Consider the following 25,040-nt stretch of genomic DNA (forward strand, 5'->3'; position numbering starts at 1 on the left):
AATAGCGGAGGTGGACCAGCCGAGAGGGCGTTACCCCCGATGACACCGTCTCCCGAACTTTCCGTCACGGCGGGACAACCGTCAAAGTAAATGTCCGCTTTCTGATTTATTTCCATTTCCCTCCGAGGGAAGTTGGGGCGTTTGTGAAGCGTCTCCTGCGGCCGGAGTCTGATGTGTCGCTGAGAGGTAGGAGGAGACCGCTCGGCCCGTCGGTTTGATGCCGGTTCCCCGGGGAGGGAGAGGATGAAGACGGTGAGAGAGGGGGCGGACAGGATGTTTGTCCCGGTGGGGACAGGAGGGGCTCATCTGTGGAAATGTCTGAGCCCACGGTGGTGGCGATTCACCACATTGGGGGGCAAACACCGGCAGACTGTTGCCCTGCAAGCGGGGCCAATGGTCCGGGCAAAGTGGGGACGGGAGCGGTGTTGGGGGCCCGGGTCCGATTGAATGACAGGACGTGATAGAGGGGCCGAGTGGCCGGCTGCTGTTCCCGGTGTCCGTGTGTTTCGATACGGGAAATAACCAGACCCTTCCCGGGCCCGCAGGATGTCCCGGTCGGTCCCGGAGTGACTCCCCCCACCTCTGAACACATCTCCCTCTCCCTCACCCCGACCCCGACCCCCTCAATCCGGTCTCCGTCCCTCCTCACCGTCTCTACCCAAACCTTTCACCGCCATAAACAGTACCCTCCTTTTTCTGTCCGGCCTCCGTCCCCCCATCTCTCTCTCTCTCTCCCTCTGAACACATCTCCCTCTCCCTCACCCCGACCCCCTCAATCCGGTCTCCGTCCCTCCCCACCGTCTCTACCCAAACCTTTCACCGCCATAAACAGTACCCTCCTCTTTCTGTCCGGCCTCCGTCCCCCCCATCTCTCTCTCTCTCTGAACACATCTCCCTCTCCCTCACCCCGACCCCCTCAATCCGCTCCCCGTCCCTCCCCACCGTCTCTACCCAAACCTTTCACCTCCATAAACAGTACCCTCCTCTTTCTGTCCGGCCTCTGTCCCCCCATCTCTCTCTCACCCTCTGAACACATCTCCCTCTCCCTCACCCCGACCCCCTCAATCCGGTCTCCGTCCCTCCTCACCGTCTCTACCCAAACCTTTCACCGCCATAAACAGTACCCTCCTTTTTCTGTCCGGCCTCCGTCCCCCCATCTCTCTCTCTCTCTCCCTCTGAACACATCTCCCTCTCCCTCACCCCGACCCCCTCAATCCGCTCCCCGTCCCTCCCCACCGTCTCTACCCAAACCTTTCACCGCCATATCCCAAACAGTACCCTCCTCTTTCTGTCCGGCCTCCATCCCCCCCCATCTCTCTCTCTCTCTCCCTCTGAACACATCTCCCTGTCCCTCACCCTCACCCCGACCCCCTCAATCCGCTCCCCGTCCCTCCCCACCGTCTCTACCCAAACCTTTACCTCCATAAACAGTACCTTCCTCTTTCTGTCCGGCCTCCGTCCCCCCATCTCTCTCTCTCTCTCTGAACACATCTCCATCTCCCTCTCCCTCACCCCGACCCCCTCAATCCGCTCCCCGTCCCTCCCCACCGTCTCTACCCAAACCTTTCACCGCCATAAACAGTACCCTCCCCTTTCTGTCCGGCCTCCGTCCCCCCCATCTCTCTCTCTCTCTCTGAACACATCTCCCTCTCCCTCACCCTCACCCCGACCCCCTCAATCCGCTCCCCGTCCCTCCCCACCTTCTCTACCCAAACCTTCACTTCCATAAACAGTACCCTCCTCTTTCTGTCCGGCCTCCGTCCCCCCATCTCTCTCTCTCTCTCTGAACACATCTCCCTCTCCCTCACCCTCACCCCGACCCCCTCAATCCGCTCCCCGTCCCTCCCCACCTTCTCTACCCAAACCTTCACTTCCATAAACAGTACCCTCCTCTTTCTGTCCGGCCTCCGTCCCCCCCATCTCTCTCTCTCTCTCTGAACACATCTCCCTCTCCCTCACCCCGACCCCCTCAATCCGCTCCCCGTCCCTCCCCACCGTCTCTACCCAAACCTTTCACCGCCATAAACAGTACCCTCCTCTTTCTGTCCGGCCTCCGTCCCCCCATCTCTCTCTCTCTCTGAACACATCTCCCTCTCCCTCACCCCGACCCCCCAAATCCGCTCCCCGTCCCTCCCCACCGTCTCCACCCAAACCTTTCACCGCCATAAACAGCACCCTCCTCTTTCTGTCCGGCCTCCGTCCCCCCCCATCTCTCTCTCTCTCTCCCTCTGAACACATCTCCCTCTCCCTCACCCCAAGCCCCTCAATCTGCTCCCCGTCCCTCCCCACCGTCTCTACCCAAACCTTTCACCTCCATAAACAGTACCTTCCTCTTTCTGTCCGGCCTCCGTCCCCCCCATCTCTCTCTCTCTCTGAACACATCTCCCTCTCCCTCACCCTCACCCCGACCCCCTCAATCCGCTCCCCGTCCCTCCCCACCTTCTCTACCCAAACCTTTACCTCCATAAACAGTACCCTCCTCTTTCTGTCCGGCCTCCGTCTCCCCCATCTCTCTCTCTCTCTCCCTCTGAACACATCTCCCTCTCCCTCACCCCGACCCCCTCAATCCGCTCCCCGTCCCTCCCCACCGTCTCTACCCAAACCTTTACCTCCATAAACAGTACCCTCCTCTTTCTGTCCGGCCTCCGTCCCCCCCATCTCTCTCTCTCTCTGAACACATCTCCCTCTCCCTCACCCTCACCCCCTCAATCCGCTCTCCGTCCCTCCCCACCGTCTCTACCCAAACCTTTCACCGCCATAAACAGTACCCTCCTCTTTCTGTCCGGCCTCCGTCCCCCCATCTCTCTCTCTCTCTGAACACATCTCCCTCTCCCTCACCCCGACCCCCCAAATCCGCTCCCCGTCCCTCCCCACCGTCTCTACCCAAACCTTTACCTCCATAAACAGTACCCTCCTCTTTCTGTCCGGCCTCCGTCCCCCCCATCTCTCTCTCTCTCTCTCTCTCTCTCCCTCTCCCTCTGAACACATCTCCCTCTCCCTCACCCCGACCCCCTCAATCCGCTCCCCGTCCCTCCCCACCTTCTCTACCCAACCCTTTACCTCCGTAAACAGTACCCTCCTCTTTCTGTCCGGCCTCCGTCCCCCCCATCTCTCTCTCTCTCTCCCTCTGAATACATCTCCCTCTCCCTCTCCCTCACCCCGACCCCCTCAATCCGCTCCCCGTCCCTCCCCACCGTCTCTACCCAAACCTTTCACCGCCATAAACAGTACCCTCCTCTTTCTGTCCGGCCTCTGTCCCCCCCATCTCTCTCTCTCTCTCCCTCTGAACACATCTCCCTCTCCCTCACCCCGACCCCCTCAATCTGCTCTCCGTCCCTCCCCACCGTCTCTACCCAAACCTTTCACCGCCATAAACAGTACCCTCCTCTTTCTGTCCGGCCTCCGTCCCCCCATCTCTCTCTCTCTCTCCCTCTGAACACATCTCCCTCTCCCTCACCCCGACCCCCTCAATCCGCTCCCCGTCCCTCCCCACCGTCTCTACCCAAACCTTTACCTCCATAAACAGTACCCTCCTCTTTCTGTCCGGCCTCTGTCCCCCCCATCTCTCTCTCTCTCTCCCTCTGAACACATCTCCCTCTCCCTCACCCTCACCCCCTCAATCCGCTCCCCGTCCCTCCCCACCGTCTCTACCCAAACCTTTCACCGCCATAAACAGTACCCTCCTCTTTCTGTCCGGCCTCCGTCCCCCCCATCTCTCTCTCTCTCTGAACACATCTCCCTCTCCCTCACCCCGACCCCCTCAATCCGCTCTACGTCCCTCCCCACCGTCTCTACCCAAACCTTTACCTCCATAAACAGTACCCTCCTCTTTCTGTCCGGCCTCCGTCCCCCCCATCTCTCTCTCTCTCTGAACACATCTCCCTCTTCCTCACCCCGACCCCCTCAATCCGCTCTCCGTCCCTCCCCACCGTCTGCACCCAAACCTTTCACCTCCATAAACAGTACCCTCCTCTTTCTGTCCGGCCTCCGTCACCCCCATCCCTCTCTCCCTCTGAACACATCTCCCTCTCCCTCACCCCGACCCCCTCAATCCGCTCTCCGTCCCTCCCCACCGTCTCTACCCAAACCTTTCACCGCCATATCCCAAACAGTACCCTCCTCTTTCTGTCCGGCCTCCGTCCCCCCCATCTCTCTCTCCCTCTGAACACATCTCCCTCTCCCTCACCCCGACCCCCTCAATCCGCTCTCCGTCCCTCCCCACCGTCTCTACCCAAACCTTTACCACCATAAACAGTACCCTCCTCTTTCTGTCCGGCCTCCGTCCCCCCCATCTCTCTCTCCCTCTCTCCCTCTGAACACATCTCCCTCTCCCTCACCCCGACCACCCTCAATCCGCTCCCCGTCCCTCCCCACCGTCTCTACCCAAACCTTTACCTCCATAAACAGTACCCTCCTCTTTCTGTCCGGCCTCCGTCCCCCAGCCCCCCCATCTCTCTCTCTCCCTCTGAACACATCTCCCTCTCCCTCTCCCTCACCCCGACCCCCTCAATCCGCTCTCCGTCCCTCCCCACCGTCTCTACCCAAACCTTTCACCGCCATATCCCAAACAGTACCCTCCTCTTTCTGTCCGGCCTCCGTCCCCCCCATCTCTCTCTCTCTCTCTCTCTCCCTCTGAACACATCTCCCTCTCCCTCACCCCGACCCTCTCAATCCGCTCCCCGTCCCTCCCCACCGTCTCTACCCAAACCTTTCACCGCCATAAACAGTACCCTCCTCTTTCTGTCCGGCCTCCGTCTCCCCCATCTCTCTCTCTCTCTCCCTCTGAACACATCTCCCTCTCCCTCACCCCGACCCCCTCAATCCGCTCCCCGTCCCTCCCCACCGTCTCTACCCAAACCTTTACCTCCATAAACAGTACCCTCCTCTTTCTGTCCGGCCTCCGTCCCCCGCATCTCTCTCTCTCTCTCTGAACACATCTCCCTCTCCCTCACCCCGACCCCCTCAATCCGATCTCCATTCCTCCCCACCGTCTCTACCCAAACCTTTCACCGCCATAAACAGTACCCTCCTCTTTCTGTCCGGCCTCCGTCCCCCCCATCTCTTTCTCTCTCTGAACACATCTCCCTCTCCCTCACCCCGACCCCCTCAATCTGCTCTCCGTCCCTCCCCACCGTCTCTACCCAAACCTTTACCACCATAAACAGTACCCTCCTCTTTCTGTCCGGCCTCCGTCCCCCCATCTCTCTCTCTCTCCCTCTGAACACATCTCCCTCTCCCTCACCCCGACCCCCTCAATCTGCTCTCCGTCCCTCCCCACCGTCTCTACCCAAACCTTTACCTCCATAAACAGTACCCTCCTCTTTCTGTCCGGCCTCCGTCCCCCCATCTCTCTCTCTCTCTCCCTCTGAGCACATGTCCCTCTCCCTCACCCTCACCCCTCAATCCGCTCTCCGTCCCTCCCCACCTTCTCTACCCAACCCTTTACCTCCGTAAACAGTACCCTCCTCTTTCTGTCCGGCCTCCGTCCCCCCCATCTCTCTCTCTCTCTCCCTCTGAACACATCTCCCACTCCCTCACCCCGACCCCCTCAATCCGCTCTCCGTCCCTCCCCACCGTCTCTACCCAAACCTTTCACCGCCATATCCCAAACAGTACCCTCCTCTTTCTGTCCGGCCTCTGTCCCCCCCATCTCTCTCTCTCTCTCTCTCTCCCTCTGAACACATCTCCCTCTCCCTCACCCCGACCCTCTCAATCCGCTCCCCGTCCCTCCCCACCGTCTCTACCCAAACCTTTACCTCCATATCCCAAACGGTATTCCTCCTGTTTCTGGTCGTCTCTCTCTCTCTCTCTCTCTCTCTCTCTCTCTCTCTCTCTCTCGCTCTCGCTCTCGCTCTCTCTCTCTCTCAGTCTGGCTCTTCCCGCCCTGACAAACACCCTCCCCCCCCCCCCACACTGAGTGGGTCGCAGTGGTTTTGCTGCTGTTTTGGTGTTTTGTCTGTCTGTGAGTGGGATCTCCCTGTGCCCGGAGAGATGGGAAACAGGAGCAATTATCTTTCCCTCCCACCCCCTGCCTCTCCCTCCCTGATCCCGAATGACTAGTCGCGAATGTGATCTGCGCCCCCCCCCCCCGCTAAACACACACTAGCGAACCAGTCCTCATCCCCCCACCCACAGGGGAGTCCAGGACCAGAGGACACAGATAGAGTGGATGTGGAGAGGATGTTACCCATAGTGAGGGAGTCTAGGATCAGAGGACACAGATAGAGTGGATGTGGAGAGGATGTTTCCTATGGTGGGGGAGTCTAGGACCAGAGGACACGGATAGACTGGATGTGGAGAGGATGTTTCCTGTAGTGGGGGAGTCTCAGACCAGAGGACACAGATAGAGTGGATGTGGAGAGGATGTTTCCTGTAGTGGGGGAGTCTCAGACCAGACGACACAGATAGAGTGGATATGGAGAGGATGTTTCCTGTAATGGGGGAGTCTCAGACCAGACGACACAGATAGAGTGGGTGTGGAGAGGATGTTTCCTGTAGAGGGGGAGTCTCGGACCAGAGGACACACATAGAGTGGATGTGGAGAGGATGTTTCCTGTAGTGGGGGAGTCTCGGACCAGAGGACACACATAGAGTGGATGTGGAGAGGATGTTTCCTGTAGTGGGGGGAGTCTAGGACCAGAGGACACAGATAGAGTGGGTGTGGAGAGGATGTTTCCTGTAGAGGGGGAGTCTAGGACCAGAGGACACAGATAGAGTGGATGTGGAGAGGATGTTTCCTATAGTGGGAGAGTCTCAGACCAGAGGACACAGAGTGGATGTGGAGAGGATGTTTCCTATAGTGGGGGAGTCTCGGACCAGAGGATACAGATAGAGTGGATGTTTTCTGTAGAGGGGGAGTCTAGGACCAGAGGACACAGATAGAGTGGATGTGGAGAGGATGTTTCCTGTAGTGGGGGAGTCTAGGACCAGAGGACACAGATAGAGTGGATGTGGAGAGGATGTTTCCTATAGTGGGGGAGTCTCGGACCAGAGGACACAGATAGAGTGGATGTTTTCTGTAGTGGGGGAGTCTAGGACCAGAGGACACAGATAGAGTGGATGTGGAGAGGATGTTTCCTATAGTGGGGGAGTCTAGGACCAGAGGACACAGATAGAGTGGATGTTTTCTGTAGAGGGGGAGTCTAGGACCAGAGGACACAGATAGAGTGGATGTGGAGAGGATGTTTCCTGTAGTGGGGGAGTCTAGGACCAGAGGACACAGATAGAGTGGATGTGAAGTGGATGTTTCCTGTAGTCGGAAAGTTTAAGACCAGACGACACAGCCTCAGAATAGATGGGCGTCCATTTAAAGCAGAGATAAGGAGGAATTTATGTTGCTGGTGAATCTGTGGGATTCGCTGCTGGGGAGATATTAGCGTGGATTCAGGGAGGGTTGAGTGGGGCAAAATGCGAGAGATATTGGAGGAGACAAAGTTTTTTCTATTTAAAGTCCGCTGTTAATGGCAAGGTCGTTAGCAGTGTCGCTGAGCAGAGAGATCTTGCGACCCAGGTTCATCACTGCTTGAAAGCGGCTGCACAGGTCGACAAGGCGGTTCAGGAGGCTGTCTTACGGGATGCTTCTGTTTGATATACTGAGTTCAAAAGTCAGCGGCTTCTGCTGCAACTTTATCAAACTCTGGTCAGGCCACACCTGGAGTATTGCGGACAGTTCTGGTCACCCCTCTACAGGAAGGACGTCGAGGCTTCGAGAGTGCGGGGGGGCAGAAGAAGTTCACCAGGATGCTGCCCGGTTTGAATGGCAGAGCCCTCACCAGAGGCTGGACAAACCTGGGCTGTTTTCTCTGGAGTGAGGGGAGATCTGAGAGCGGTTTACAGGATTATGAGAGGCGTAGATAGAGTGGACAGGGGAGTATCTGTTTCCCCAGGGTTGACATGTCTCATACCAGGGGGGCAGGCGTTGACGGTGAGAGGGGGTAGGTTCAAGGGGGATGTGAGGGGTAAGTCTTTCACTCAGAGACCAGTGGATGCCCGGTCTGGCGGTCGAGGCAAATACATTCGAGGCTTTTTAAGAGCCGTTCGGAGGGGCACATGGATATGAGGAAGATGGGGGGGGGGCGGAATTGGTGTTTGGTTGCTTTTGATTTGAGTTTCAGCTTGTACAGCACGACATTGTGGGGCCGAACGGCCGGTTCCCGTGCTGTGCTCTTCTGCGCTGGACGGTCTGCGACACGGGGAGGGGAATGTAAGATGGACTGAGGACGGGTTTGATGGACAGTACCCCGGTCAAAGACCCTGTTCCCCCCACCCCCAGTCTCTCTCCATGACCCCAATCCCGGTCAAAGACCCTGTTCCCCCCCCCCCCAGCCTCTCTCCATGACCCCGATCCCGGTCAAAGACCCTGTTCCCCCGCCCCCCCAGCCTCTCTCCATGACCCCGATCCCGGTCAAAGATCCTGTTCCCCCCCCCCAGCCTCTGTCCATGACCCCGATCCCGGTCAAAGACCCTGTTCCCCCCCCCCCAGCCTCTCTCCATGACCCCGATCCCGGTCAAAGACCCTGTTCCCCCGCCCCCCCAGCCTCTCTCCATGACCCCGATCCCGGTCAAAGATCCTGTTCCCCCCCCCCAGCCTCTGTCCATGACCCCGATCCCGGTCAAAGACCCTGTTCCCCCCCCCCCAGCCTCTCTCCATGACCCCGATCCCGGTCAAAGACCCTGTTCCCCCCCCCCCAGCCTCTCTCCATGACCCCGATCCCGGTCAAAGACCCTGTTCCCCCCCCCCAGCCTCTCTCCATGACCCCGATCCGGTCAAAGACCCTGTCCCCCCGCCCCCCAGCCTCTCTCCATGACCCCGATCCCGGTCAAAGACCCTGTTCCCCCCCCCAGCCTCTCTCCATGACCCCGATCCGGGTCAAAGACCCTGTTCCCCCCCCCCAGCCTCTCTCCATGACCCCGATCCCGGTCAAAGACCCTGTTCCCCCCCCCCCCCCAGCCTCTCTCCATGACCCCGATCCCGGTCAAAGACCCTGTTCCCCCCCCCCCAGCCTCTCTCCATGACCCCGATCCCGGTCAAAGACCCTGTCCCCCCCCCCCCAGCCTCTCTCCATGACCCCGATCCCGGTCAAAGACCCCGTTTCCCCCCCCCCCAGCCTCTCTCCATGACCCCGATCCCGGTCAAAGATCCTGTTCCCCCCCCCCCAGCCTCTCTCCATGACCCCGATCCCGGTCAAAGACCCTGTTCCCCCCCCCCAGCCTCTCTCCATGACCCCGATCCCGGTCAAAGACCCTGTCTCCCCCCCCCCCCAGCCTCTCTCCATGACCCCGATCCCGGTCAAAGATCCTGTTCCCCCCCCCCCCCCAGCCTCTCTCCATGACCCCGATCCCGGTCAAAGACCCTGTTCCCCCCACCCCCCCCCAGCCTCTCTCCATGACCCCGATCCCGGTCAAAGACCCTGTTCCCCCCCCCCCAGCCTCTCTCCATGACCCCGATCCGGTCAAAGACCCTGTCCCCCCTGCCCCCCAGCCTCTCTCCATGACCCGATCCCGGTCAAAGACCCTGTTTCCCCCCCCCCCCCAGCCTCTCTCCATGACCCCGATCCCGGTCAAAGACCCTGTTCCCCCCGCCCCAGCCTCTCTCCATGACCCCGATCCCGGTCAAAGACCCTGTTCCCCCCGCCCCAGCCTCTCTCCATGACCCCGATCCCGGTCAAATACCCTGTTTCCCCCCCCCCAGCCTCTCTCCATGACCCCGATCCCGGTCAAAGACCCTGTTCCCCCCCCCCAGCCTCTCTCCATGACCCCGATCCCGGCGAAGGCGAACACGCCGTTCCTGGTGACCGAGCCGCTGTGCCAGATCCGGGGTTTCCGCCGGCCTCCGCCAGCGCGCTGCTCCCGCCGGGGACCTACCTGATCCCCGGCCTCGAGGGAGAGGCGGCCGAGGCAGAGATGGAGGCGACCAGGAGGAAGTTGAGAAACCTGGCGGTGGGTGGCCCAGGGATCCGCCGCGGGTCGGGCCGTTATTGCGGGGCGGGGGGGGGCGGGGCGGGGGAGGGAAGGGGCACCCCACAGTTCACGGTGCGTGTCCGACCCTCGTACCTCGAGTCCCCCTGTCCCTCGACACTCCCCACAGCTCCCGGTGCGTGTCCCACCCCCGTACCTCGAGTCCCCCTGTCCCTCGACACTCCCCACAGCTCCCGGTGCGTGTCCCCACCCTCGTACCTCGAGTCCCCCTGTCCCTCCACACTCCCCACCGTTCACGGTGCGTGTCCCACCCTCGTACCTCGAGTCCCCTGTCCCTCCACACTCCCCACCGTTCACGGTGCGTGTCCCACCCTCGTACGGCGAGTCCCCCTGTCCCTCGACACTCCCCACCGTTCACGGTGCGTGTCCCACCCTCGTACCTCGAGTCCCCCCGTCCCTCCACACTCCCCACCGTTCACGGTGCGTGTCCGACCCTCGTACCTCGAGTCCCCCTGTCCCTCGACACTCCCACCGTTCACGGTGTGTGTCCCACCCTCGTACCTCGAGTCCCCCTGTCCCTCGACACTCCCCACAGTTCACGGTGCGTGTCCCACCCTCGTACCTCGAGTCCCCCTGTCCCTCCACACTCCCCACCGTTCACGGTGCGTGTCCCACCCTCGTACCTCGAGTCCCCCTGTCCCTCCACACTCCCCACCGTTCACGGTGCGTGTCCCACCCTCGTACGGCGAGTCCCCCTGTCCCTCGACACTCCCACCGTTCACGGTGCGTGTCCCACCCTCGTACCTCGAGTCCCCCCGTCCCTCCACACTCCCCACCGTTCACGGTGCGTGTCCGACCCTCGTACCTCGAGTCCCCCTGTCCCTCGACACTCCCCACCGTTCACGGTGCGTGTCCTACCCTCGTACCTCGAGTCCCCCTGTCCCTCGACACTCCCCACAGTTCACGGTGCGTGTCCCACCCTCGTACGCCGAGTCCCCCTGTCCCTCGACACTCCCCACAGCTCCCGGTGCGTGTCCTACCCTCGTACCTCGAGTCCCCCTGTCCCTCGACACTCCCCACCGTTCACGGTGCGTGTCCGACCCTCGTACCTCGAGTCCCCCTGTCCCTCCACACTCCCCACCGTTCACGGTGCGTGTCCCACCCTCGTACCTCGAGTCCCCCTGTCCCTCCACACTCCCCACCGTTCACGGTGCGTGTCCCACCCTCGTACCTCGAGTCCCCCGTCCCTCGACACTCCCCACAGCTGCCGGTGCGTGTCCCACCCTCGTACCTCGAGTCCCCTGTCCCTCCACACTCCCCACCGTTCACGGTGCGTGTCCCACCCTCGTACGGCGAGTCCCCCTGTCCCTCGACACTCCCCACCGTTCACGGTGCGTGTCCCACCCTCGTACCTCGAGTCCCCCCGTCCCTCCACACTCCCCACCGTTCACGGTGCGTGTCCCACCCTCGTACCTCGAGTCCCCCCGTCCCTCGACACTCCCCCACAGCTGCCGGTGCGTGTCCCACCCTCGTACCTCGAGTCCCCCTGTCCCTCGACACTCCCCACCGTTCAAGGTGCGTGTCCCACCCTCGTACGGCGAGTCCCCCTGTCCTTCGACACTCCCCACCGTTCACGGTGTGTGTCCCACCCTCGTACGGCGAGTCCCCCTGTCCCTCGACACTCCCCACAGCTCCCGGTGCGTGCCCCACCCTCGTACCTCGAGTCCCCCCGTCCTCGACACTCCCAGCGTTCACAGTTCGTGCCCCACCCTCGTACCTCGAGTCCCCCTTTCCTTCGACACTCCCCACCGTTCACGGTGCCTGTCCCCCCCTCGTACGCCGAGGTCCCCCTGTCCCTCCACACTCCCCACCGTTCACGGTGCGTGTCCCCCCTCGTACGCCGAGGTCCCCCCTCCCTCAACACTCCCCGCCGTTCACGGTGCGTCTCCCACCCTCGTACCCCAAGTCCCCCTGTCCTGAATGGATGAAAAGTTGATGACTGTGGCCATCTTGTGGACACAAGGGGTGAGTTGTGTTATCCATTTGAAAACTAGTTTATTCGGCACTGCTTTGTACCCGAATGACCTGCACTCTTTTTACTCTCTCACCCCTCTGTCTCTCTCTCTGTCCCCGCTCCCCACCCTTTCCCTCTCACCCACACCCCCCTTACCCCCTTCTCGTCACTCCTCTCCTCCCCTCCCTCACCTCTGCCCGCTCTCCCCTTGCGCTCCTCTCAACACCCCCCCACCCACCCTCCCTCTCCACTCCCCTCTCCCTCCGCTCTGTCTCTCTCTGCCCCTTAGTTCGGACAGATGGCCTCGGGGGTCTCCAGCGCTCTGCTCGGCCTCCTCATCCTGCTCACCGCCCGCTGGCGGCTGGGCTACGCCATGCTGGTGGGCGCCCCCTGGTGGACCGGAGTCATCGTGAGTGGGGGCTCCCCCGACCCCCTCGGGCATAGCTGGGTCTGCGAGGAGGAGGGGGGCGGAGGGGGGAGGTGGAGAGGCTGAGGGGAAAGGGTAGGGAGAGGCGGCAAGGAGGGCAGGAGTCACAACGCGCCGGAGGAACTCAGCAGGTCGGGCAGCATCCGTGGGAAAGGTCGGTTTGACGTTTCGGGCCGGAACCCAGGAGGGGCAGGAGGGAAGGCTGAGGGAAAGGGTAGGGAGAGCGGCGAGGAGGGCAGGAGGGCAGGTAGGGAGGGAGTCGGAGTTGTGAGTCTGACCCCTGTTTATTCAGTCCACAGTGGCCGGGATGCTGATCACGGCCGTTCGCCGGTCGCCGAACAAATCCACGGTGGGTTTACGGTTCCCAGTCTCCGGGTACCCCCACACACCGGGAGCTTTACCGCACACGGTTCCCTTTCGTGTTCGTTCTCTCTCTCCCTCCCTCCCCCTCTCTCCTTCCCCCTCTCTTTATCCCCCATCACCGTGTCTCTCACCCGCAATCTCTCACATTTCTGTTCCTCCTCTTCCCCCTCTCTCTCCGACTGTTCCCTCTCTCTCTTCCCCCTCCCCTTTTCCCTGATCTCCATCTCTCCCCCTTTTCTTCATCCCTCCTCTACACCCTCTCCCTCTGCCTCTGTCCGCTCTTCTCTTTTCTCTCTTGGCCCTCTCACGCTCCCTCTCTCTCTCTCTCCCCTTCTGGGTCTCCCCGTCTCGCCTGCATTTTCACTTCCCCTGTCTCTCCCCTATCTCTTTCCATCCCTGGGACGACCAACCCCAATCTCCCTTTCCACTCTCTGTCCCCCCCTCCTTCTCATTCGCTGCTATCCTTTTCAACTTTTCCCCTTCGTCCTCGTCCCCATCACTCGCCCCTCTCCCTTTCCAGTTCTCTCTCCACCCGTCTCTCCTCCGCCCTTTCCGCCTCCCTCTCCTTTCCTTTGTTTCCCCCTCCCTCTCTCCCTTTTCACTTTCTCCCCCCCGATCGCACTCGCCCCTCTGCCTTTCCACTCTCCCTCTCTCTGTTAATCTCCTTGCTCTTTCTCTCTCTCTCTCTGTCTCCAGCCCCCCTCCCTCTTTATTTTCTTTCTTCCCTCCCTGGCTCTCCCTTCTCCCATTCCACCTCTCTCGCTCCCCCCTCTCTCTCTATCTCACCCCCTTCCTTTCCAACTCCTCTCCCTCTCTCTGTTCCTCTCTCTCTCGCTCCTCTCTCTGCTTCCACGTTCTCTCTCTCACTCGCCCCTCTACATTCTCACTGTCTGCCGTCCTCTCGGTCTCTGTCTCCTTACTCTGTCTCCCTCTACTCCCTTTCCACGTTCTCCCTCTCTCTCGCTCTGTCTCCCCTTCTCCTTTTCCGCCCCTCCCTCTCTCTCCTGCCTCCTCTCTCCCCTCCCCCCTCTTTCCCTACCCCTCTCATCCCATCCCCCTTCTCTCCCTCCCCCTCATCCCATCCCCCTCTCTCCCTCCTCCCTCTCATCCCACCCCCACTCTCCCTCCCCCTCTCTCCCTCCCCCCTCTCACCCCCCTTCATCCCACCCGTCTCTTCCTCCTCCTCCCTCCCCTTCTCATCCCATTCCCCTCTCTCCCTCCCCACTCTCTCCCTCCCCTCTCGCCCTTCTCCTCTCTCCCTCCCCCTCTCATCCCATCCTCCTCTCGCCCTCCTCCCCTCCCCCCTCTCATCCCATCCCCCTCTCTCCCTCTCCCCTTTCCCTCCCTCCCATCCCCCTCCCCCTCTCTCCCTCCCCCTCTCTCCATCCCCCTGTCTTCCTTCCCCCTCTCTCCCCCCTCTCTCTCTCCCCCCTCTCATTCCATCCCTATCTGTCCCTCCTCCCTTCATTCACACTCTGTCACCCCTCTGCATTTTCACCTTTCTCCCCCTCTCCCTTCCAATTTCTCTCTCTCTCTCTCTCTCCCTTGTTCCTATCCGCTCTTCCTTTCGACTTCCTGCCTTCTTCACGCCGCTCTCCTCCTTTCCAGTCTCTCTCTCTCCGTCCATCCCCCCCCGTCCGTTATCTCTGTCTGTCCCATCACTGTCCCTCCCCACCCCCCTTCTCTCTCTCTCTCTCTCTCTCTCTCTCTGTTCCCCCTATCACTCTCTCTCTCTCTCTCTCTCCCTCTCTCTCTCTCTCCCTCTCTCTCTCTCTCTCTCTCTCTCTCACACACACTCTCTCTCTCTCTCTGCGACAGACCATCGCCTGCCTGGTCGCGAATGTGATCTGCGCTCTCGCCTGCCCTCCCCGCCGTCATCCTGTACTCGCTGAACGACCGGGTCTTCCCCTGCATCGGGTACTGCTACACCGGGTGCCGGATGGTGAGTGTTCCGTACCCAACCCCCCCCCCCCGCCCACCCAACACACTGGCGAACCAGCCCGCAGCCCCACTCAACCCCCGGAGATCTCTACTCGGCCTTCCCCTCTCCCGCGACGCTTCCCTCCCTCCCGGTAGCGCTCCCTCCCTCCACGCCAAGCTCCCTCAGAACCCTCCCTCCCCTCGGTTGTAGCGTCCCCTCCCCCGGCAGCTCCCTCCGCCACTTCCCCCGGCAGCTCCTTCCACAGACGGGCACCCTCTAGGTGAAAAGGTTTCCCTCGGGGTCCCCTATTAAATCTCTAAAACCTGCGCCCTCTGGTTCTCGATTCCCCGACCCTGGGGAAATGTCTGTGTTCGTTCACCCTGTCTGTGCCGCTGGTGGTTTTACACACCCCTGTCAGGTCACCCCGACACTCCCGGGAATAAATTCCCAACCCGCCCGACCTCTCTCCGTAACTCAGTCCCTCCAGTCCCGGCGACATCCCTGTAAATCCCCGGGATCTCAGGTCTCCTGTTCCCGGTGTCCGATCCGGCGATGGCGGGGATGCCGAGCATCGCCTTCACCGCCCCGTCTCCCCGTCACCCCACTTTCAGGGAACCGTCACCCGAAACCTGGTGTGTTCCATCACTACTGTCAAGCCCTCTCCGTCACCCAAAACCTGTCACCCCTGTCACCCCCTCTCCGTCTCCCCACTTTCAGGGAACCGTCACCCGAAACCTGGTGTGTTCCGTGAAGAGAAAGCTACATTCCTGAGACAGGAGTTACCAGAGATTTTTCTGCACTCCCCCCAACACTTGTAAACACATCTCCCTCTCCTACACTCCCCCTCTCTCCCCATCCAACGCGCTCCTTCCCTCTCCACCGACTCTACCCCATTCCCAAACAACACTCCCCCTCCTCCTTCTTACCGGCCATCTCTCCCTCTTCACTCCCCCCTCACTATCTCTTCCCCTCTCACCCCTTCCTCGGAACTACCCCTCTTCTCTCTCACACTCTCAACTCTCCCACACTCTATCTCTCCTCTCTGCTCAACTTTGTCTTTTACCCCCCTTTCCCCCTTTCCGTCTCTCACCCCCTCTCTCCCCTCTCCCTCGTTCACCCCTCTCTGTCCCTCACTCTTCTCGATTTCCCACCCCTCTCCCTCTTTTACCTCGTTCACCCCTCTCTGTCCCTCACCCCTCTCCGTCTCTCCCCCCCCGTTCTCCACCTTTCTCTCCCTCCCTGTCCTACCTCTCTCATCTCCTGCCTCTCACATTTCCCTCTCTCCTCTCTGTACCCTCTGTCTCCCACCGCTCCCTCTCCCTCTCTCTCTCCCCTGTCTGACTCTCCCTCTATCAACTATTCTCTGCCGCCTCTCCTCTTTCTCCCCATCTCTCTCCCACCCACCCCCTCGCTTCCTCACCCATCGCCCCCCAGTCTCTTCCTCACCGTCTGGGTCTCCCACCTCCGCCTACCCCACACTCCCGCTCCCGACCCTACCCTCTCTCCCCCCCTCTTCTGTCTCTCTCTTCCCCGGCCCGAGCCCTTCTCTCTCCCTCTCTCACCCCATGTCTCCCTCTCTCCCTCTGGCAGAGGTCTGTGAGCGGGGTGACGGTGATTTTGCTGGTGAACTGCCTGGTCTCCCTGGTGATGTCCGTCCTCACGGCCATCGTCAACTGCAGGAACCTCGAGTGCTGCGCCGTGCGGCCTCCGGTGGTGAGTGGGATCTTCCTGTGCACCGGGGGGGGATGGGACGTGGGTGGGAGAGATGGGGGGAGGTGGAAAGAGGGTGGGGAGAGACGGCAGGGAGCAAGAGAGAGAGATGGGGGCAGAAAGGGAATGAAAGGGGTGGGGAGAGGAGGATAGGGTGGGGGAGAGAGAGGTGGGGGGAAGAGATGGAGGAACGGAGGAGGTGGAGAGAGGGGACGGAGGGAGAGAGAGGCTGGGGGAGTGGGTAATGGATCCCGTCTCCTCTCCTCACCTTCTCTTTCTCCCCTCCCCTCCTCAATCTGATCTCTCCCACTCCCCCACCCACAGAAAATGGTGGTGATCCACGCTAACCAGCCCGCACCGCCAAACCTCGCCTCCATCTTCTCCAGCATACCGGCGCCCACCCCGGCCTCTGACGGGCCCCAGCGACGACACGTTCCCCGATCCACGGGACAGCCCGAAGGATTCGGGCCGAGCGGCCTGATAGAAAAATCAAGACAGGATTTTGGAGACGGAGTTGGTGGGGGTGGGGATTGGTGGGTAACATTCCCGTGGTCACATTCCTCCCCGTGGGTACCCCCCAGTTCCAGCTCTCTTGTTACGAGTCGCCCTCTCCTCCCCTCGGCATCCGGTCACTCCTGACACACTCCGCTCTCTGTCCCCTCTATCACCGCCCATCTCACCCTGGCTGGCGACCATTCTGTGATGGTTACCATTGACAACTGCTCTCCCAGCATCGTAGAAATAGTCACATCCTTTTCCTCAACTCCCACTCACTTCCCTCCCTGTTTATTCAATCTCAACTCCTCATCCCTCCTCTCCTCCGCCCCGCCCCCAGCTCTCCCAACTTTCCATTAACCTTCTGCAGACAGACACTCAGTGACCCCAGGTGTGACCCTCCCTCCCACTTCCTCCACCAGTCAATGAGTCACTCCCTCACCCTCACCATCCTGTCACCCTCCTTCCCATCCCACCTCTCACAGACCCCTCCCCTCCCTCCACACTCAGTGAGTCACTCCCTCACCATCCTGTCACCCTCCTTCCCATCCCATCACTCCACCTCCCTCCCACTTCCTCCACCACTCAGTGAGTCACTCCCTCACCCTCACCATCCTGTCACCCTCCTTCCCATCCCATCACTCCCCCTCCCCTCCCTCCACACTCAGTGAGTCATCTCCCTCACCCTCACCATCCTGTCACCCTCCTTCCCATCCCATCACTCACAAACCCCTTCCCTCGCTCCACCACTCAGTGAGTCACTCCCTCACCCTCTGCACCCTGTCACCCTCCTTCCCATCCCATCACTCCCCCTCCCTCCACACTCAGTGAGTCATCTCCCTCACAATGACCATCCTGTCACCCTCCTTCCCATCCCATCTCTCGCAAACCCCTCCCTTCGCTTTCCTCTCCCCGCCACCTCGATGTTGTTCAACTTACGCTGGATGGCTGCCATTTTGCGATGCCAATTTTCGCCTCTCCTCATCGCCCTCTCTCTCTGTTACCCAGTGAGTCACTCCCCTACTCACCCCATCACTCCTGACACCCTCCCCTCTCCGTCCCCTTGTCCTTTCTCCCGCCATCCAACACATCCTGGGTGGTGAACATTTTCCGATGGGAAATTTCACTCCCTCACCCGATCCCTTTCCTCTCTCGTTGAGTGAGTCTCTCCCCTCTCCCTCCGTTCAGACACTCAACTCTCCGTCCCATCAGCCCAGATCGCGTCTCGACCCCTCGCTCCCCATTTCCCCTGTCCACACCCCCCTTCTTGCCGTCCGTCTTATTTGTGAAGGATCGAAACCACCCACCCTTCCCCCACACTCCCCATCCTGTTCCTGCCCACCCTGTCCTTTCAGACCCCTCTTTCCTGGTCCTGCAACTTCCCCTCCCTTCCTGTCCCATCAGATCCCCTCCCACCTCGTCCCATTACTTTCTCTCCTTCCTGGTCCCATCACTCCCGCTCCCTTCCTGTCGTTTCACACCTCCTCACCCCGAATCTATCTTATCCACGTCGCCACCAGTTTGTGACAGGAACTTTCGCCTCCCCTTTTCGTCTCCTATTGAGTCAGTGACTTCGCCACAGTCACCGTCTCATCAGTCCACTCCTCGTCCCGTCACTCCTCTTCCTCCCAAACCCCTCACCCCTCCTCCCCAAAACCCACATGTATATGTGTATGTGTGAATATGAGATATATACATTAGTTTATTCAATGACAAAATTATTAGAATTAAAACATACATGCAATACCCAAGACTATATAAAACACAAATTAAAATACTGTTATTACAATCAATAACACACTCGATCCCGGGATTGTATCCATGGGCACCGCATGTTCCTTCGCCATAGATTCTGTGAGCGACAGTGGCCATTGTAAGTCAGTGTCTCACTTCATCCCTGGTGGCCACATTAACCAAGGAACACACACAAAAATGCTGGTGAATGCAGCAGGCCAGGCAGCATCTATAGGAAGAGGTACAGTCAACGTTTCGGGTCGAGACCCTTAGTGAGGACAAACTGAAAGAAGAGGTAGTCAGAGATTGGAAAGTGGGAGGGGGAGGGGGAGGGATGGGGCCAAGAGCTGGACAGTTAATTGGCAAACGGTATACAGAGTTGGAGAAGGGGGAGGGTCATGGGACAGGAGGCCTAGGGAAAAAGAAAGGGGAGGTGAACCCACTATAGTGAGAGGGACAGAGGGAGAAAAAAGGGAGAGAAAAAATGGGGAAAAATAATAATGATAATAAATAATAAATAAGGGATGGGGTACAAAGCAGAGGTGGGGCATTAACTGAAGTTAGAGAAGTCAATGTTCATGCCATCAGGTTGGAGGCTACCCAGACGGAATATAAGGTGTTGTTCCTCCAATCTGAGTGTGGCTTCATCTTCAGTGAGGCCGTGGAAAGACATGTCAGAATGGGAATGGGACGTGGAATTAAAATGTGTGGCCACTGGGAGATCCTGCTTTCTCTGGCGGACAGAGCGTAGGTGTTCAGCAAAGCGGTCTCCCAGTCTGCGTCGGGTCTCGCCAATATATAGAAGGCCACATCGGGAGCACCGGACGCAGTATATCACCCCAGCCGACTCACAGGTGAAGTGTCGCCTCACCTGGAAGGACTGTCTGGGGCCCTGAATGGTGGTGAGGGAGGAAGTGTAAGGGCATGTGTAGCACTTGTTCCGCTTACAAGGATTAGTGCTGGGTGGGAGATAGGTGGGAAGGGATGTGGGGGGGATGAATGGACAAGGGAGTCACTGGGATTGTGTGATGGAACGGCGTGGAGGGAGATTCACTCTGTGTCTGACCCCGGGAGTGTGTGATGGAACGGTGTAGAGGGAGCTTCACACTGTGTCTGACCCCGGGAGTGTGTGATGGGACGGTGTGGAGGGAGCTTCACGCTGTGTCTGACCCCGGGAGTGTGTGATGGGATGGTGTGGTGGGAGATTCACTCTGTGTCTGACCCCGGGAGTGTGTGATGGGACGGTGTGGTGGGAGATTCACTCTGTGTTTGACCCCGGGAGTGTGTGATGGGACGGTGTGGGGGGAGATTCACGCTGTGTCTGACCCCGGGAGTGTGTGATGGGACGGTGTGGTGGGAGATTCACTCTGTGTCTGACCCCGGGAGTGTGTGATGGGATGGTGTAGAGGGAGTTTCATGCTGTGTCTGACCCCACGAGTGTGTGATGGGACTTTATTTATTATTTCCCTTTTTTGTCCCCTTGCCCATCCTCTGGGTTCCCCCTCCTCACCCTTTTCCTTCTCCCTGGACCTCCTGTCCCATGATCCTCTCATGCCCTTTTGCCAATCACCTGTCCAGCTCTTGGCTCCATCCCTCCCCCTCCTGTCTTCTCCTATCATTTTGGATCTCCCCCTCCCCCTCCCACTTTCAAATCCCTTACTCACTCTTCCCTCAGTTAGTCCTGACGAAGGGTCTCGACTGTACCTCTTCCTAGAGATGTTGCCTGGCCTGCTGCGTTCACCAGCAACTTTGATGCGTGTTGTTTATTATCAAAGTTCTTATTTGTCACCATATACTACCCCGAGATTCATTTTATTGCAGTCATTTACAGGACAATAAATCAATATAGCAGAATTTATGAAAAACTATACAAAAACAAAGACTAATCAACAAGCAACGTGCAAAGGAAGGGAAATTTGTGCAAATAAAATATTAAATAATACTGACACGAGTTGTAAATTATTTGAAAGTGAGTCTGTAGGTTGTGGAATCAGTTCAGAGTTGATGTGAGTGAAGTTATCCACGCCGGTGTCTCAGAAAAAACCCGCCATCATCGGGCCCTTCCTGTCTGTGTAATTCCCCGGCATGAAACGTAAAAGTTGCCCGTGAACGCAGCAGGCCAGCCAGCATTACGTACTCCCGGGATAATCCCACCCCGGGACACCGGTGACCCAGACTGAGCCCCGGCCCCCGGGCTCTTCCCGTCTGTGTCATTCCCGGGGTCCCGAACCCGCACATCCGGCAGAAGCAGCGCCGCTGGACAGGAGGCGGAAATACGTCACCACGGGAGAAGCGAGCGACACACAGCGCGAGCCTAAAGCTAGTTCCGTTAAAAACGGTTGGGAATTAAACCTGGCGCGTGGCCATTAAAGGTAAGGGGAAGGTGGGAGTTAAAGGGGAGGGCGGGGAATCGGCTAAAATGTCCCCATCCCGCGGGCGGGGATGTTCACACATTCAGATGTTCACAGATCCACTCTCAGTCTGGGTCTGACTCCCCGCAGAGATCTCAGTTCCTTCCTCCCGGTCTCACTGAACCGATTCGCCTCCAGCCTGAAACAGATGGGAGAATAAAGATGAAATAAACAGATCACACAACAGTGTCAGTAACAGGGGACAACACTCACAGACAAATATCACCAGAAAACCCGCGGATCCGCTGATATTTTATCACATTGAACATTAACACAAACACTCACTCGATCCACTCCAGACTCGGGAGGGTCAGTATGAGACGGCGGAGACCGGGGACAGATCCGTCTGTCAGCGAGTTTAATCCCAGGTTCAGCCACATCAGTGATGGGTTTGTACTGAGAGCGGAGACGAGATCCTCGACACCAGAATCTGTGAGACCGACATCGTCCAGCCTGGAGATGAGAGAGAGTGAGGGTGAAGGACACAGAGAGACAGGAGACGGTACAAATCCCCAGTGTTTATCAGTAACTCAATTACTGATCACATTAATGTTCAGTGTCAGACACCCAGTGACTGTAAACACAATCTCCCACAGTCTGGTACTTACCCCAGTGTCTGTATTTTACACTCCGGGTTCCTCAGAGCCGCAGACACCAGTTTCACTCCTGAATCTCCCAGGTCATTATAACTGAGTCTAAACACAAACAGACAAATTGATGAACAAAGTGATTCAAACTGTGGGTCTGAGGGAATTTCTCTCACTCGGATATTTCAGGAAACATTAAACCCTTCAGTAAATCACTGATCGGAGCTCCCATCACTGTCAATGTCCCTCACTGCCCAGCTCCAGGGTATTCACCGAATGTCAGTAATTTAGTCTGTCGGTGTGACCCTGTAAACTCCACATATCCTGTCTCATTCCCCGATGGTTAGAAACGTGTTCCTGATGTGAGAGGGTCGGGAGGGGCAGGGATGAAGGAGGAACGGGGATGGGGAAGAGAGATCCCACAGGACGAAGTGTGATGGCATTTGTCACAATTCTTCACAATCGTATTTATCACAGTTTTACCCAAATCCCTTTACACTGAAACAACACAATGGGACAGTTTCACAGTTCAGAGTGAGAGATAATTCAAGTTACCTCAACTCCCGGCACTTGTGCAGCCCGGGTCCCAGCCGCTGGATTCCTTCACACTGAATGTGGCAGTTCTCCAGGTCGAGGTGTTTTATTGTATCACAGTGTCCGATGCCATGAGACAGGACCGTGCAGTCAATCGGGGTCAGTGTCATTCCACTGAATGAAAGTGTTTTCACAGATCCCAGTGTGGCCTGAGCCAGTCCACGATTCTGAGACTCAAACAGGCAGTGCAATGTGTTCAGGAGGCTCCTTTTACCAGCTTCACTCCTCGTGTTTCCACTCTGGCGTTTAACCTCCTCCTTCACCCAGTCAATCACCCGGCAGGTTGTTTGATGAGGAAATGGACCCAGAAACTCCTCCAGGCCCCGAGCTGTCATTGGGTTGGAGAGACCAGCAACAAAACGGAGAAATACCCCAAATCGACCATCTGTCGTGTTGTGGGCTTCAGTGAGGAATTTCAGGATATCCCCGGGATGTGGATTCAGGAATTGTGCGACTGCAGCTACAAACTCTTGGATGGTGAGGTGTGGGAATGTGTACACCACGCTCCGGACTGAATCCTCTCTCTCCAAAAGCTCCATCAGGAACCCGGACAGGAACTGGGAAGGCTGCAGATTGTAGTTGATTAAATCTCCATCTGTAAACACAATCTTCTTATCGGACACTCCTCTGAAGGCCATCTGACCAACCCTGAGTAACACATCACGGGGGTTCTCAATCTCACGGCCGTGGTTTTTCAGGATGTTGTAAATATAGTAGGAATACAGTTGGGTGATGGTCTTGGGAACTCGCTGCGGGTCCCTGACTCTTTGTGTGAAGAAGGGGCCCAGTGCCAGAGCGAGGATCCAGCAGTAGGAGGGGTTGTAGCTCATGGTGTACAGGATCTCGTTCTCCTCCACGTGTTTGAAAACAGCTGCTGCCACCGTCCGATCTTCAAAATGCCTGATGAAATATTCCTTCCGTTCCTCACCAACAAATCCCAGGATTTCAGCACAGACACTGATCTTCGCCTTTTCCAGTAAATGTAACGCAGTGGGACGGGTGGTCACCAGCACTGAACACCCTGGGAGCAGCTTGCCCTGGATTAAACTGTACACAATGTCAGACACTTCACACCACCACTCGGGATCTGGGCACTGGTGCTTGGGTTCTGTATCTCTCAGACTGTCAGCAAAATCGATTCTGTGTTTGAATTCATCCAAACCATCGAATATAAACAGCAATCCCTCTGGGTTCTTCCAGACCTCTCTCAGGATATTCCCAAAGTAAGGATACTGATCCAGAATCAGTTCCTTCAGGTTTATTCTGCAGTTAATGGAATTTAAATCCCGGAATTTGAAACTGAAGACAAACTGGAATTGTTGGAATATTTTCCCTGTGACCCAGTCATAAACAATCTTTTGTACCAGTGTTGTTTTCCCGATTCCCGGGACTCCGGCCACTGCTGCCGAACTCCCAGATTTGGATTTACTCCAGGAAAAGCTGCTCTGGAACAGCTGATCAGTGCGGATTTTTTCCAGCTCTCTGCGGAGATGTTCCTCTCTCCACTCCTCGTGGTCTCTGCCTCTTGCCAGCAGCTCATGTTCCACCAGTCTCCGATCTCGAACAGTAGAAATGACCGTGAGCTCAGCGTATCGATCAACCAGCTGGAAAACCTTCACCTTCTCCCTCATCAGGATCGTGTTCACTCTCAGTGTTTCAGTTTGTGCCTGTAGAGTCTCCTTGTGTTTCTGTTGAACATCTTCCATGGGAACAGACAGTGAACAAACTGTTAGATGCCTCAACTCAGAACTCGGTATTTAAATACACAAGAGTTAGCTCAAAGCTATTGCATTAATTGGGGTCTCACAGTGTGTCAGGAACCTTTTGGGGCCTGTGGGGTCTCACAGTGTGTCAGGTCCCTCTCAGGGGTGTGTGGGGTCTCACAGTGTGTCAGGTCCCTCTCAGGGGTGTGTGGGGTCTGACAGTGTGTCAGGACACTGTTAGGGGTGTGTGGGGTTGCACAGTGTATCAAGAGCCTGTCAGGGGTGTGTGGGGTCTCAGAGTGTGTCAGGAGCCTCTCAGGGTTGTTTGAGGGATCATAGTGTGTCAGGACCCACAATGTGTCAGTGTTTCACCGTGCGTCGGGACACTATCAGGGGTGTGTGCGGTCTCACAGTGTGTCAGGACCCTGTCAGGGGTGTGTGGGGTCTCACAGTCTGTCAGGACGCTGTCACGGGCTTCTGGGGTTTTGCAGTGTGTCAGGACCCTGTTACTGGTTTGCGGGGTTTCACAGTGTGTCAGGACCCTTTTCCGGGGGTGGGAGGTCTCAGAGTGTGTCAGGACCCTGCCAGGGTTGTGTGGGGTCTCACAGTGTGTCAGGTCCCTGTCAGGGGTGTGTGGGGTCTCACAGTGTGTCAGGTCCCTGTCAGGGGTGTGTGGGGTCTCACAGTGTTTCTGAACCCTGTCACGGGTGTGTGGGGTCTCACAGTGTGTCAGGTCCCTGTCAGGGGTGTGTGGGGTTTCACTGTGTGTCAGGTCCCTGTCAGGGGTGTGTGGGGTCTCACAGTGTTTCTGAACCCTGTCACGGGTGTGTGGGGTCTCACAGTGTGTCAGGTCTCTGTCAGGGGTGTGTGGGGTTTCACTGTGTGTCAGGGCACTGTGAGTGGTTTGTGCGGTTTCAGTGTGTCAGGATCTTGTGGTGGTTGTGGGGGGTCTCACAGTGTGTAAGGATGCTGTTATGGGGGATCTAACAGTGAGTCAGAACCCTCTCAGGTGTGTATGGGATCGCAATGTGTGTCAGGACCCTGTCAGGGCTGTGTGGCGTCTCACAGTGCGTCAGGTCACTGTCAGGGGTGTGTTGGATCTCACAGTGTGTCAGGACCATTTTGGGGTGTGTCGGGTCTCACAGTGCGTCAGGAGCCCTTTC

The 25,040-nt window shown here is 58.2% G+C and overlaps 2 protein-coding genes across 7 annotated transcripts in view; one reads left to right on the forward strand and one right to left on the reverse strand.

Moving 5' to 3' along the window:
• The first annotated feature begins 57 nt into the window (after window positions 1-57).
• Window positions 58-18,815, forward strand: LOC140208549 (uncharacterized). Of its 6 annotated transcripts, XM_072277296.1 has the most exons (6): window positions 176-252; window positions 12,222-12,341; window positions 12,652-12,708; window positions 14,541-14,664; window positions 16,234-16,356; window positions 16,678-16,793. In XM_072277296.1, exons 1-6 carry the CDS (start codon window positions 244-246, stop codon window positions 16,698-16,700), a joined length of 456 nt encoding a protein of 151 aa, XP_072133397.1. In that variant the 5' UTR covers window positions 176-243; the 3' UTR covers window positions 16,701-16,793. The 6 variants fall into 6 exon arrangements, with proteins under 6 accessions (XP_072133394.1, XP_072133396.1, XP_072133397.1 ...); XM_072277293.1 differs by lacking the exon at window positions 14,541-14,664 and having other exon boundaries at window positions 58-186; window positions 16,678-18,814; XM_072277292.1 differs by lacking the exon at window positions 14,541-14,664 and having other exon boundaries at window positions 16,678-18,815.
• A 1,463-nt stretch (window positions 18,816-20,278) lies between these two features.
• Window positions 20,279-25,040, reverse strand: part of LOC140208552 (NACHT, LRR and PYD domains-containing protein 3-like) — a 52,544-nt gene continuing 47,782 nt past the window's right edge. The window contains exons 7-10 of the mRNA XM_072277299.1: window positions 22,136-23,873; window positions 21,602-21,688; window positions 21,279-21,446; window positions 20,279-21,132 (exon numbers count right to left, since the gene is read on the reverse strand). Coding sequence (XP_072133400.1) covers window positions 21,045-21,132; window positions 21,279-21,446; window positions 21,602-21,688; window positions 22,136-23,873 — 2,081 coding nt within the window. The 3' untranslated portion in view covers window positions 20,279-21,044. The remainder of the gene's footprint in view (window positions 21,133-21,278; window positions 21,447-21,601; window positions 21,689-22,135; window positions 23,874-25,040) is intronic.

This window comes from Mobula birostris, chromosome 13 (assembly GCF_030028105.1).
Source record: "Mobula birostris isolate sMobBir1 chromosome 13, sMobBir1.hap1, whole genome shotgun sequence".
Lineage (NCBI taxonomy): Eukaryota > Metazoa > Chordata > Chondrichthyes > Myliobatiformes > Myliobatidae > Mobula > Mobula birostris.